At 42.9% G+C, this 14,741-nt stretch overlaps 1 protein-coding gene across 2 annotated transcripts in view; it reads left to right on the top strand.

The window, feature by feature from the left end:
* EPB41L5 (erythrocyte membrane protein band 4.1 like 5) overlaps window positions 1-14,741 on the top strand; it is a 146,487-nt gene that overhangs the window by 109,004 nt on the left and 22,742 nt on the right. For both annotated transcript variants that reach the window (XM_081243129.1, XM_081243128.1), the window contains exons 17-18: window positions 3,206-3,357; window positions 5,510-5,607. In XM_081243129.1, coding sequence (XP_081099255.1) covers window positions 3,206-3,357; window positions 5,510-5,607 — 250 coding nt within the window. The remainder of the gene's footprint in view (window positions 1-3,205; window positions 3,358-5,509; window positions 5,608-14,741) is intronic.

The following is a 14,741-nucleotide window of genomic DNA, read 5'->3' as shown; positions in this document are numbered from 1 at the left end:
CTAACTGTCCCATCCCCCTATCCTTTCCCCCTGGTAACCCCCTTTATTCTCCAAATCTGTGAGTCTCTTTCTGTTTTTGTAAATAAGTTCATTTGTATCATTTCTTTTTAGATTCTGCATATAAGGGGTGTCATACAGTATTTCTCTTTCTCTGTCTGACTTAACTTCACTCAGTATGACAATCTCTAGGTCCATCCATGTTGCTGCAAATGGCATTATTTCATTCTTTTTAATGGCTGAGTCATATTCCGTTGTATATATGTACATCTTCTTTATCCACTCCTCTGCTGATGGATATTTAGCTTTCTTCCATGTATTGGCTGTTGTAAACAGTGCTGCAGTGAACATTGGGGTGCATGTATCCTTTCAGACCACGTTTTTTTCTGGATATATTCCCAGGAGTGGGATTGCTGGGTCATATGGTAGTTCTCCATAGTGGCTGTATCAATTTACATTCCTACCAGCAGTGCAAGAGGGTCCCCTTTTCTCCACACCCTCTATAGCATTTATATTGTTTGTGGATTTTTTGATGATAGCCATTTTGAGTGGTGTGAGGTGATACCTCATTGTAGTTTTGATTTGCATTTCTCTAATAATTAGCGATGTTGAACATCTTTTCATGTGCCTCTTGGCCATCTGTGTGTCTTCTTTGGAGAAGTGTCTATTTAGGTCTTCTGCCCATTTTTTGATTGGGTTGGGTTTTTTTTGATATTAAGCCTCTTGAGATGTTTGTAAATTTTGGAGACTAATCCCTTTTTGGTCACATCATTTGCAAATATTTTCTCCCAACCTGTGGGTTGTCTTTTCGTTTTGTTTATGGTTTCCTTTGCTGTGCAAAAGCTTTTGAGTTTAATTAGGTTCCATTTGTTTATTTTTGTCTTTATTTCCATCACTCTGGGAGACAGATCAGAAAAGATATTGCTGCGATTTATGTCAGAGAGTGTTCTGCCTGTGTTTTCCTCTAGGAGTTTTATAGTGTCCGGTCTCACATTTAGGTCTTTAATCCATTTTGAGCTTATTTCTGTGTATGGTGTTAAAGAATTATCTAATTTCAGTTTTGTACATGTAGCTGTCCAGTTTTCCCAGCACTATTTGTTGAAGAAACTGTCTTTCCACCATTGTGTACTCTTGCCTCCTTTGTTTTAGATTCATAGACCATAGGGTTTATTTCTGGGCTTTCTATCCTGTTCCCTTGATCTATATTTCTATTTTTATGCCAGTACCATACTGTTTTGATGACTATAGCTTTGTAGTATAGTCTGAAGTCAGGGAGCCTGATTCTTCCAGCTTCGTTTTTCTTTCTCAAGATTGCTTTAACCTTACGGACACCAAGGGGGGAAAGTGGGGTGGGGGTGGGGGTGGGATGAATTGAGAGATTGGGATTGACATGTATACACTAATATATATAATATAGGTTAATAATTAAAAAATAAAATAAAAGATTGCTTTGGCTTGCTGTCATCCTTACTCCTTTGAACATATAATGTTTTGGCTGCTTTTAAGTTTTTCTTTTCATCATTGGCTTTTTTTTTTAATTAATTTATTTATTTATTTGGGTCTTTGTTGCTGTGCGTGGGCTTCTCATTGTTGTGGCTTCTCTTGTTGCGGAGCACGGGCTCTAGGCACGCTGGCTTCAGTAGTTGTGTCTTGCGGTCTCTAGAGCTCAGGCTCAGTAGTTGTGGCACATGGGCTTAGTTGCTTCACGGCATATGGGATCTTCCCAGGCCAGGGTTCAAACCTATGTCCCTTGCATTGGCAGGCAGACTCTTAACCACTGCGCCACCAGGGAAGCCCCATCGTTGGCTTTAAACAGTGTGATTACGATATGCTTTGGTGTAGTTTTCTTCATGTTTCTTGTGTTTAGGGTTTCCTGAAATTCTTGGATCTGTGGGCTTATAGTTTTCACTGGATTTGTAAACACATCAGCCATTGTTTTCTTCAGATATTTGTTCTGTCCCACCCCACCGTGGGACTCCAGTTATTCATACAGTGGGTTGCTTGAAGCTGTCCCACAAAGAATAACTGACATTCTTTTAATTTGGCAGATTTCCTTTTTCCCTGTGTCTTTTATTTTGGATAGTTTCTATTGCTATGCCATTAAGTTCAGTATCTTTTCTAAAATCTAATCTGCTGTCCATCTCATCCAGTATATTTTTCATCTCAGATATTGTGGTTTCCATCTCTAGAAGTTTGGTTTGGGTCTTTTCTGTATCTTCTAGTTTCTGCTTAAGTTTTGAGGGTATGGAATACAGTTACAATAACTATGTGTCTTTCTCTGCTAATTCTAGTATCTGTGTCAGTTTCTCTTGACTGATTATTCTCTTTAGTATGAGATGTCTTTTTCTGCCTTCTTGCATTCCTGATAATCTTTGACTGGGTGCCTGACATGTGAAATTTACTTTGTTGGATGCCAGATCTTTTTGTGTTCCTCTCAGTCTTCTTGAGCTTTGTCTTGGGATGCAGTTAAGTTACTTGGAAGCAGTTTGATCCTTTCAGGTCTTTTATGTTGTGTTAAGTGTGTTTGTTGCCATGGTCAGTCTGGGTTAATTATTCTCTGCTACAGAGGCAGGACCTTCCTAATACTAAATGCCCTTGAATTACGTGTTTTTACATGCTGTCTGTGGAGGGGGCGCTGTGGCCCAGTGTGAGTGCCACTGGTTCTTTCCCAGCCACAGGGAGTTTCCTTACACACGTTCCCTGATCAGTGCTCTCCTGCATACTTGAGGGGGGCCTCTGCAGACCTGTAGGATTCTCTCCTTGCAGGGCTGCTCTCTTCTGCCTGGTGGCCTGTGCTCTGAACTCTGGCTGCCTTGGTCTCCCTGCGCTGTCAGCCAAGGGAGGCCTCTGTGCTCTGCCACACTGGACCCTCTCTGCACCCCGGCCCGGGGACTCCCTCAGGTCAAGCACAGGGCTCCTCATTTGTTTTCCAAAGCTCAGGATCACTGCCTTCTGTTCTTTGAGGTCTTACGTCTTGAAAATTGTTTGTTTTCCCCTTAGGTTATTTCAGTTGGGAAGCTAAATTCAGTTCCTTTTACTCCATCTTGGATGGAAGAGAATCTGCCCAGAGGGTTTTGACAGATGAATAAACTACTTGGGATCCAAACTATTAAATGAATTATTTTTCCAGCAGAGATTTTTGTTAGTATTCAAAATTCTTTTCCTGATAAACGTCTTGGTTTAATTAAGTTTTCTGTTACTTTTATAGCTTGCCTCTGAAGATTGATTTGCTAGATAGTCCAGACTTACTGGAAACAACCATTGATGATGTAGTTGGGGCACCTGACACCATGGCCATGTCCCAAGCCCCAGGTGAACTGAGCACAGCCACCAGGCAGGCTGGATTAGAGGGGCTGCAAGGTGAGTGAGGAGTGACTAAACGTCCTGTGTAACATCACTGGCATCGCCCTAGTCTGCCCGCCTTTGAAATGAGCTTTTTAAGGCAGTTCCTCTAAGAATATTTTATGCAGTGTTGGATTTGAAATGTTACTGTGGAGTAGTTAGGCCTCCTTGCCTTTTTGGCTTAAGGGTCCAGTGGAATATTTAAGATCACATAATTGAGACCATTAAACATTTGTATCATTTATAAGTTCTTAAACATGTTGAATTTTCAAATTTGCTTTTTACTTTGTTTCTTGAGTGAAAATTAAGAGTAAAGAGTTTCCTTAGAGATCTAGGGCACAGGATTGAATGAATGTTTGGACATTCCATCAGTTCACAGATAGTATTTTGTTATTAATGAGGGCTGTTGATGCCCAGACCCACAAAAATAAATAATCCAGAAAGAATGCTGCTTTCCTTAACTTTTTAAAAGGTTCAAAGGAAACAGTAAATTGCACATTGAAAACTTCTGTATACTTGTGAGTTTGGTTTGATATTAAAGCATAAACTGTCTTTAAACAGGAGCTTTCTGTTGAATCTCAGTGTGTGTTCATTTAAAAGCAGCTTATGTTTATGTGGCTCTTGCCAATTTTGATTTCTGTTGCTAAAATTAAGACACTCTCTTTAAACAACTTATTGGAAATTGCCAGTGAGTATGCTGTTGTCTCTGAGGAGTGTAGAATACAGCAGGAGTATTTAGTAATTTAGAAAGAAGCATTAATGAAAAGTTGCACAGTGCTTCTGCTTCATAAAACATGCTGAAGTACTGCTGGTAACTGGCATTAAAAATTTGTTCTGGGGCTTCCCTGGTGACGCAGTGGTTAAGAATCCACCTGCCAGTGCAGGAGACACGGGTTCCAGGAAGATCCCACATGCCGTGGAGTAACTAAGCCCGTGCGCCACAACTACTGAGCCTGTGCTCTAGAACCCACGAGCCACAACTACTGAGCCCACACGCCACAACTACTGAAGCCCACATGCCTGGAGCCGGTGCTCCGCAACAAGAGAAGCCACTGCAGTGAGAAGCCCGCGCACCACAACGAAGAGTAGCCCCCGCTTGCAGAAACAAAGACCCAATGCAGCCAAAAATAAATAAATAAGTAAATTTATTTTAAAAAAGAATCACCTGGAGAATTTTTAAAACTACCAGTGCTAGAAAACTACATTCAGAAATCTGATATCTATGTATGACTGATTCACTTTGTTATAAAGCAGAAACTAATAAAAAAAAAGAAATCTGATATCATTGTTCTAGGGTCAGCTCTGGGAATCAGTATTTCTTAAAAATTCCACATCTTATTCTAATGTGTAGCCAAGGGAAAGATGTACAGAATTAACTGATGGACACTTTTGGAAGATCCCTTTGACCAAGAGCAAATGATTTCATAGTTTTTCCCTCCTTTCTTCTACCTGATTATATAGAAATTATTAGGCATTCAACAGCTTCTTTGTCAAGTGAACAATGTAAAAATTCAAACTCCTACCAGATTGGTCCCTGCAAAATAAGATTAACACAACTAACAGTTGTTAAATAGAACTCATTTAAAGCTACATTGTCTTCAATGTATCATCTTTCAGTGGTTGGAGGATTTTATCTACAGTGTGTTTTGCACGTAATGAAGGTAAAATGCTTGTCCTTCATCACACCTGGCGTCACCAATATGTAACATGTTGAGTCAGTGAGTGAATAAATGTGTGTCCTTCATCAGCTGGCTCCACGTAAGTTTAGTTGTAGGCTGTGTGTAGTCAGGGCCAAGGAGAGGAAACGGCCAAGTGCTGAGGTTTGCAGGGGGAGCTTGGGTTGTGCCTAGGCAGGGAGGCCGTGTCACGGTGCTCTGTGCCTTGTCCTCCACTCTCATGGCTGTGAGCTTTCTTAGCCACACATGCCCTGGGGAGTCCACATCCAGCAGAGCAGGTACAGGGTGATGTTCCTATTTAGGTTAGCTCTTCATCAAATTAATGGAGAGTTTCTTGGTGATAGAAAGAATATCTGTTGCGTAGTGATCTAGGGTATTACCTGTACTTGATGGTAACTGGTGTTGAGGGGTGTGGAGAAAGCCTAAGTCTTCACCCTTACATGGCTGTGACAGCCAGGCAGACTAAGCGGCTGTTTCCCCCCTTTTGTTTTCAGCATTAAAAGATGCCTCAGAGAAGCTCAAACACCTTGAAATGGAAAGCGGTCCTTTGCCAGCCAGTCATCCCAACAGGGACGTTAACATCAGCAACCAGGTATTCGGAGTCCTCCTTTGTTTGCCTGTCGCACAGCTCCAGACCTCTGAGAAATTGTTTCCATCGAAAGCCATTACTTTTTCTTTTCTTTCACTGGGAAATCTGTCTGTTTTGAACGCTTATAAACCTGTTTTACCATTTAAAAAGGTGAAATTTGTGGATGTGCAGGAGGAAACGTGCGCATCAACGTTAACACCTATAAGGTCATCTCAAGTTTTTTTTCGTTTGTTTTTTGGTTTTTTTTTTTTGCGGTACGCGGGCCTCTCACTGTTGTGGCCTCTCCCGTCGTGGAGCACAGGCTCCGGACGCTCAAGCTCAGCAGCCATGGCTCACGGGCCCAGCCGCTCCGCGGCATGTGGGATCTTCCCGGACCGGGGCACGAACCCGTGTCCCCTGCATCGGCAGGCGGACTCTCAACCACTGCGCCACCAGGGAAGCCCTCAAGTTTTTTTTTAAACACAGTCAAAAGTGACATGGTTATTAAACTTTTATTTTTATTCAGCCCAGCCATCCCTGTTGAATGAATTTTGTTTTGGTTTGGTTTTAAAGAGGGAAGGGGAACATCTGACTTGCAGCTCTTTCATCCCTGGACCACTAGCTGGAGTTCTTCAGAGACCAGGACGGAGCACAGAGTGATGTTCTTCTTTCTTACACATCCATCATGAAGATTGTCCTTTTGAATCCAAGTCTTTTTTTTTTTTTCCTTCTATTATGTTTTTTCTTAGAAATGTCTTTTAGAAGCTGATTCAATTTCAGAAAGTCTTTCCTTGTTTTGCCCCCTCAGGATTTTTCAATTCTATGGTCTGTTTCCTTCACGTTGTCATGTTTTCCTGCCGTCTCTGTAAGGTAGGGGGATGCGGGGTCAGAGACAGAAGGGTTAATTGAAAGCTTTAGATGGTTGACAATTAATTTGACAGAAATTTAGTGGAGGCCTGGAGTGATCCTAAAGAGGAAAGAAGCCGGGTAAACCCTGGCTGGGTTCTGAGGGTGGGGAGCAGAAGGGTGATTGTTACACTGGGAATTCATGGAGTAGCTGCTTGATTCTTTTGCAAAATTCCCTGCACACTTTGCTATAATGTAACTGAGCCCCTCAACCAGAGGATCTATTAAATTCGTTTGGAAGCCTTGGCAAAATGAGTACAAGTGTGGGTTTAAGATAGGACAGGGAGTAAGAGAGTGGGTTAGGTGAAGGATGGTATGCCATCAAGGAGTATTTTAGGGCTCACATAGCTAGGAAAATAATAGCTAATACTTAGTGAGGGCTTACTCAATGCCAGGCAGGAATAACAGGGAAGAATTCAGTACTGTACTAATAAATAAGGGATATCAGACTAGTTAATAACTCTTCAGCTAGTGCTGTGTACAAGTTTGTCAACTGAAAAAAAAAGCACAACCTAAAAGTTGAGAGATATGTGTTATTTGGTGGACTTTCTTAGTACTTTGAGCCTGGGACACAGCATCTGAGATAGCTCTGAGGGATGGCTCCAAAGAGGCGGGGGAGGATCTATCTATAGGAGTTTTTGCAACAAAGACCAGGTAGTGGGAACATCAAAAGATGACTGTTGATAAAAGAAAACCAGGCATCTCACGTTAAGGAATTTAGTGCTTTTCTCTATATGGGAAGATGCAAGAGTCTGGGCTCACGGAAATCATTCCTTTGATAGGCACCTCAGCTGTCTGGGGCCACGATCCTGTGCTTTTCCATCCTGAGTCCCCTTAGGGTGCACCGTGTTGGGGGAGGGGGCTGCAGTGGCTGTGCTAGATGAACTTGACAGCGGGCAGCCCATTTGTTTCAGTCCTGAGTTCCCTCAGGGCTCACTGTCAGGCGGCTATCACGTGGTGGCTTGATGGCTGCAGCATCCTTTGCTGATAACGGCAGCAACATTTTAGTTCTCAAGTTGATTCATGTTTTATCTATATGACACACTTTTAATCCACTCTGATTTCTCTACCTCTGCCATCAACAGTTAATGTTTGCTTAAGGAATGCAGATTAATCTTAATATCAGCTTTACGGAGTAAAGTAATTTTAGAATGAAAAGCCTATCGTAAATAAAATATATTGTTCTAAAACAAAGTGTCAGTTGTCGGATGATTAGCTCTAAGAATTGGGTAACTGAGAAGCTCTAAGCCAGCCACAGAATCGTGAGGCTCGGACTAGCGCTGCTGACAGAAGAGTGGACTGCAAGCTGGTGTCTTGAGAACCCGCTTTAGAGGGCTCTCCTCCCCGTCGGACCTGCGTCACCCGGGATTGATAAGGTCACTTGAGAACCCGTACACTGTTGATTCAGTCCTACAAACCTGTTGGTTGTTTACTTTTTATAAGATATAAAATAATAAGTATTGTGGGGAATCCACAGAAGAATGACAAAATCTTGGCCCTCTGGAAACTTGGACCTGTCCCGCCCATAGAAATATCGCACATCTCCTGTGCTAACGGAATTTTCTGTTGGTAACAGCTGGGAAGTTCAGTTTGAAAGACAAAAGTCAGGATCCACGAAGACTTTGACAGGCTGGAAGGATGGTTTGGATTTAAGAATATATACTATGACAAGTCTGACACAAATGTAGGATTAGGCTCGGGAGGTAGAATGTAACAAGCACGTGTGAAAAATGTTTGAGAATCTGTAAACGGAGTATGAAGTGTGGCTGCTGAAACGTCTCTGTTGTATTAACTGAAAGGGCTTGAAAGGGGGGATCCAACCACAGTATGAAAAAGTGAGAGAGAAAAATAACTTAGGCAAACGAAAGGGGTTTGAGAAAGGAGTATGGTGAGGGGTCTTGAGACACCGTTACAGCGGAGGATCAGTAACTCAGGATTCTCTGAAGAGCTGTGTAAGATGTGACACAGGAAGTAAAGTAACTTGTTTTTCGTAGCCTCAGAGAAGAGTTAGGGTCAGTGAGAAGGATGGAGTTGCGCAGATTTCACCCCGGTGTAGGAAGACACGGCCTAAGGGATCTGCAAATTGAACAGGATGCCTGAGGAAGCAGCAACTTCCCCAGCGTGGGAAGGTCCTCAGGCTAAGACTAACTTGATCAGCTCTTTGGATGTTTTGGTGGTGGCCTGAGGTGAGCATTCTTTCCTGGGGATGCTGACACTGATGACTCCCAGTGTCCTTGTGGGGATTCTCCCCTTCCTTGGGGCCTCCTCGTGTTGGAAATGTGTTCACAGTGTCTGCCTGACCTTGTGTTGGAAGTCCTTTAGGGCTTATGCTGTGTCAAGAAGTGTCGATTTTTGAGTTACCTTCTTCTTCTTAATTACTTGAGACAATTCCAGAATTTTCTTTATCTTCAAATTTCATTTCAAGAATCATTTTTTTCTTGTTCCTTGATCAGAAAATTTTACAAAATGCTTAAAGTAACAAAACCTAACCTGCGTTTGTTAGGGGGTTCGGTGCATAGTGAAGGCGTGGTCTTTAAACGCTCATCTTTTTAGGGAAAGCATTAAAACTCGGGCACGATGACTGTTCTCTTGACCACAGGTTGGCAGCCTGTTTCATTAAAAGGTCAGTAAATAGTTTAGTCTGGGCCGCCGTACAGTCTCTGTCACTGTCCTCGACTCTGCCACCGTGGCAGGAGAGCAGCCACTGGGCCCGGGTGTGGCCGTGCTCCCATCAGGTTTACTTACTATAGCAGGTGTGGGCCAGGTTTGGCCTGCAGGTTGTCCTTCTCTTGTTGTTGGGAATGTAATCTAGCAGCAGGTTGCTACCACACAAGATTTGGAATTATCTTTGTCGTTTTTACGCTTTTGATTTTCTTTGTATCCAAACCTTAATAGGGTATAACCAGAAAGTATAGCAAAACCCAAAACCTGCACTCTGAATAAAACAAAGCAAAAAGATGAACTTATTGCAAGGATTTTGACCTGCAAGCCTGGAAACACAAGACTGTGGGAGCAGTAAGTTCCAAGTTGCTGACAGATGAATAGGGGTTTTATGGGAGAAATGCAGAAGTTTTTTGTGTTTTTCAGCTGCTTGGTTGCCTAGTGGTCTTCTTTCTTATTTGGATCAGAGTAGCTGAGTTAGGGGAACAGGAAGCACAGAGCTGGCTTGGACGGACTTGGTGTGTGGGGCTTGGCTGGGGTCTTCTGCTGACCTCTGAGGAAGAGCTGTATGTTCTGCAAGGTTAGGTTAAGTGACCTTTGTGTGCCCATGTTGACCGTCCCCATGTTGTCCCTGACACAAGTGATTCCAAAAGTTTTATTGATAGTTTGGTTCTGTAAGTGTTTACTTTCTTTCCCTCTGCCCTCAATTTGGACACAGAAGGTGTGGTGATGGGTGTGACTTCCCTTTGGGGAAGTCTTCAGACAGCCGTGCAAAGGTCACCCTTGTCCAGGGATCTGTGAGCTGTTGTGTATTATGTAAGTAGTAAATAGAAATGATACTTTTACAAATGCAAAGGCAAATATTTCCTATTTGACAGTAATTGCTGTAGGGGAGAAAAATAATTTCCCCCTCTACCATTCTCAGTTCTTGGCTGAGACCTCTGTTTCAAAAGACAGATTAACAAGAGAAAAACAGACGTTTATTGATATGTGTATCTCAGGTATAGATGGGAAATACCAGGGATGAATGAATAACTCTCAGAGGTGGCTTGGAATTGCAGCTAAATACCATCTTGAGCTAAAGTCAGAAGAAAGAAAGGTGTAGTTGGTGGAGAGTACCAGGAAAGGCGGGGTAAACAGCAGTAAGGCTTGTTATGCAGCTCGAAGTCCTTGCTTTTCATGATAAGGGTTTGGGTTGTTTGCAGGGCCTAACATTTGTCCTTCCTGGTAGAGAGGGAAGGAGGGACTCCTCTGTAAATTTCTGTTCTGCCTTCAGGCAAACAGGGTAAGGACAGGGCGTTTCTTCTACCTGCTTCTGCTCAGTTGCCTTCAGCTCAAAATGATGTGCCCCAAACTGGCATATTTGGGGATGGCGTATTCTGCTACCTCGACATTTTCAGCTTAGACAATAGTTACTAATATTATACTAATACTGTTGGTACAGGTTTTTTATTTTTATTTTTTTATTTTTTTTAATTTTTAATTTTAATTTTTTGGCCACACTGTGCAGCATGTGGGATCTTAGTTCCTCAACCAAGGGATCGAACCCACGCCCCCTGCAGTGGAAGCGCAGTCTTAACCACTGGACCACCAGGGAAGTCCCAGGTGCCGGTTTTTTAAAGAATAATTTTTAAGTCTGGAAATCGGGCTGTTAAGCTGTTGGTATCTTAGCATTTTTTAGTTTATATGGTAAGCTGGCTCTAAAAGTTCCCATCTCTTTTATCATGATCACAGGGACTCTTCTGGCTTCATTTAGATACATTCACCAGTTGAAGGGGAAGAAAGTTTATAAAGTGGTTAAAACTTTTGTGTATATTTAGGTAAAATACAAGGCAAATTGTATGTATTCTTCTAAAGCAAGATTCTTGCAAATCATGGATCTACCGATGAATAATTATGAGGAGTGCCTTAAACCCTATGAAATTGAATACATGTTCTTGTCTTTGATTCACTTATACGTTTTTCTGGAAAGCGGGTCCAAATTTTATTAAATTCTCGAAAAGAGTGAACCATACCAACCTTAAAATAACTCTTTGCATCTCTCCAAGGTTAGAACTTCACTTTAGTTAAAAGGCTTATATAATTTTTTTCAATTAAACAGTTTCAGTTTTTCTGAGCCATTAAAAGAAGGAACTCTCAGAATTAAGACTTCTCTTCTAGCCAGGATTGTTTCAAGAGTGGTTTTGAGTTTAGATCTTTGGCATTCCGGTTGAGAACTTCAAACACAGAGTGGTCCTGCTGAGTTTATGATTAATCTCTCCATCCAGAAACTTCATTCCCTTTCTTGTCCTGCCCCTGTTCCCCTCAGGATTGAGGAGGATCAAAGAAAAGGGGGGACTGAAACCGAGCAGGACCCCGTGGGGCCCTCCCGGGAACAAAAAGCCTCTCCGTGTACCCTGTTTCTTGATTGTAGGAAACAGGCTGTAGCCTCCTGGGCCTTCCCCGAGTTCCAGAGCGCCGACTCCAGCAGTTAACGATTAGGACAGGAGAGTCACAGGGCTGCTCGCTCCTCCTGAAGGGGTGTGGATAGCCGTCTGCTGCGTACCTCTGCGCTGTTCTGCAGGAGCTGAGCCCCCCACCCTCTGCGGGATGGTGACAACATGCTGACCGCAAGCATGTCGACCCGAGACTGGTTGGAACCAGAAGGTTGAGGTTCCCGAGTCATCACCCTTTTTACCGCCAGCCAATCAGAAGAAGGTCCACGGGATGATCACGCATCCTGGACCCTCTCCCCTAACAATGTCTTTAAAGCCCCTTGCTTGGAAGCCGTCGGGGAGTTCAGGTCTTCTGCACAGGGTCTGCCTGTTCTCCTCGCTTGGCACCCTACTTTGCTGCAAACACCCCCTGTCAGAGTTTGGCCTTCTGTGCTGCGAGCACACGACCCCTCGCTTGGTAACAAGCTGAAGCAGACTTCAGATGACTTGAACCCGACTTAAGCTCCTCACTAAGCTGACGCTGATGGCAGCAAGGACAGCTCTGCAGGAGAGTTGGAGCGTCCAGTCACGTTAGCACAGGTCTGATTGGCGGTGTTTAGGAATCAGGGTGTCTTTTCAGTTCTTTCGGTCTTCTGTCTGCACATTTTGACCATCCAAGGCAGACATAGCAGCAGCATAGTAACACAATATACAGATTTGAAAAAGCAGACATTATCCAACCTCCATGATCCCAGTACCAAGAGGTAACGTAACTGTGGTTAACATTTTAAACCAAACCTTGAAATGTGATATAATGTATTTTTTAATAAAAATGCAATAACACTGTTTTTTATAACTAATCCATTATAACTCTCTTTATTTCAATAACATATTACCGATAATAGTTGAATGGCACGCATATATCATCACTGCATTTACTCAGTCTCCTATTAGTCGCTTAGATTGTTGCTAATTTTCACCGTCATAATCAGTGCTCTGTTAGTCTTATAAGTAAGTATCTGCCATCATCTCTGATGATTTTACTGGGAAGTAGAAGTGTTAGGTTTGGGACTTCCCTGGTGGTCCAGTGGTTAGGACTCTGCACTTTCACTGCCTGGGCTAGGTTCAGTCCCTGGTCTGGGAGCTAAGATCCCACAAGCCGCATGGTATGGCACAGTGTTAGGTCAAATTTCAGGAATAATTTTAAAGCCTTTGGTACTTTTGCAAAATTGCCTTCCAGAAAGATGGTAACAGTCACGTGTACTTTTACCTGTGATACGTGTGTTGAATTCTTGTTTTTGTTTTGAATATAGGCAGGAAAATAAATACTTGCCTATCTCAGAGGCGGGTTGCTCTGAGAATCCTGTGACGTGCAAATATAAATGATTAGCAAATCATCTCAAGTCTGCAACGTCATTGTCTCTGAAAAGAAAATGTCAAAGCATTTGAACTAGCCATGATATTTTTCCAGCTTTACTGAGGCATAATTGACAAATAAAATTTAAACATCTTTAAAGTGGACACCTGGATAATTTGGTGTAAGTACACATTGTGAAGTGATTCCTACAGTCCAGTCCCTCGACATACCTGTCACCTCACATAAGTTACCTTTTCGTTTCGTGTTGTCTTTTTGGTGAGAGCACTTGAGACCTACTCTCTCAGCAACTTTCAACTGTAGAAAACGGTATAATTAACTGTATTCACCATGCTGTACGTTGGGTCCTCGGGACTTACTCGTCTGATAACTTGTACCAGCCTCCCTCTGCTGTCCCACCCCCCTAGTCCCCGGCCACCGTTCTGCTCTCTGTTTCTGATTTGGAATTGTTTTTAGGTCCCACATCTGAGCGGTGCTGTGCAGTACTTGTTGTTCTCTGTCTGGCTTGGTTCATGTAGCACGAGGCCTCCAGCTTCATCTGTGTTGTGGAAAATGGCGGGATTCCCTTCTTTGTAAAGGCTGAACAGCATTTCCGTGTGTGTGTGTGTGTGTGTGTGTGTGTGTGTGTGTGTGTGTGTGTGTTTTACATCCTCTTCATCATCTGTTGATGGGCCCTTCGGGTGTTTCCATGTCATGGCTGCAGTGCACATCGGGGTGCAGATCTCTTTGGGATAGTGATTTGTTTCCTTTGGATGTATGCCCAGAGGTGGGATTGCTGGATCATCTGGTATGAACTAGGCATGATTGAAAAAGGATATCAGGTCTTCTTTCACTTGCTGGGAACCATTCTCAAGACTAGGAAGTTAGGGCTTCCCTGGTGACGCAGTGGCTGAGAGTCCGCCTGCCAATGCAGGGGACACGGGTTCGTGCCCCGGTCCGGGAAGATCCCACATGCCGCGGAGCGGCTGGGCCCGTGAGCCATGGCCGCTGAGCCTGCGTGTCCGGAGCCCGTGCTCTGCAACGGGAGAGGCCACAACAGTGAGAGGCCCGCGAACCGCAAAAAAAAAAAAAAAAAAAAAAAGACTAGGAATTTACAGTCTAGTGCGAAGTAGTGATTCTCAAACGTTTATAGGTATCAGAATCACACAGGGAAGCTTGTTAAACATTCACATTTTGGGATCCCACCCAGAGGCAGATGTGTGGAGATCAGGCTTAGAAAAAACAGATTAGAATAAGCACATTGGTTAAGTATTTTCAAACCTGAAAGAGCGGTGCGGTATGTAATCCCATACGTGGCAGCTAGCCTGTTTTATAGAACAAAAGGTATATCTGAGACGAAGAAAGTATCTAGAGTGAGTTTGTTATTTAGCCCAGTGTTAAATGGTAACCATAGTAATGATAATGGTAGTTGTTATTATTGATTGTCATTCAAGTCAGGTAAAATATCAGTTGTAGTGCAGACGATTTAAACTTATTAATTTGCTTTCTCCCATTTCTTTTCATAATAGTTAATTTATATTGTTTCAATTACGATCTTCATTCAGTGGACTTGGGCTTTATTTTATCATTTTCGTTAAGTCTTTACCTGATAGTGACCTCTTTCTGGCCGTGTAACATAATCTCAAACACAGTCATCTACCTGGTGACAGTTCCAGAACCACAGGGTTTAGCCTGCTTAGGGCCCGACCTAAAATCCAGTTGAAATTAATTACAGCAAAAGGCACACGTTCTATGGTTTATTTCAGGCATTTGTCCAGGGTGGTATTGTTAGTTATTCAGTTGCTTAAAGACAGGAAATGGGG

Source organism: Mesoplodon bidens (assembly GCF_964165515.1).
Source record: "Mesoplodon bidens genome assembly, chromosome: 8".
Classification (NCBI taxonomy): Eukaryota; Metazoa; Chordata; class Mammalia; order Artiodactyla; family Ziphiidae; genus Mesoplodon; species Mesoplodon bidens.
Note: the sequence above shows the minus strand (reverse complement) of the source record. Positions and strands in the feature narration are given on the sequence as shown.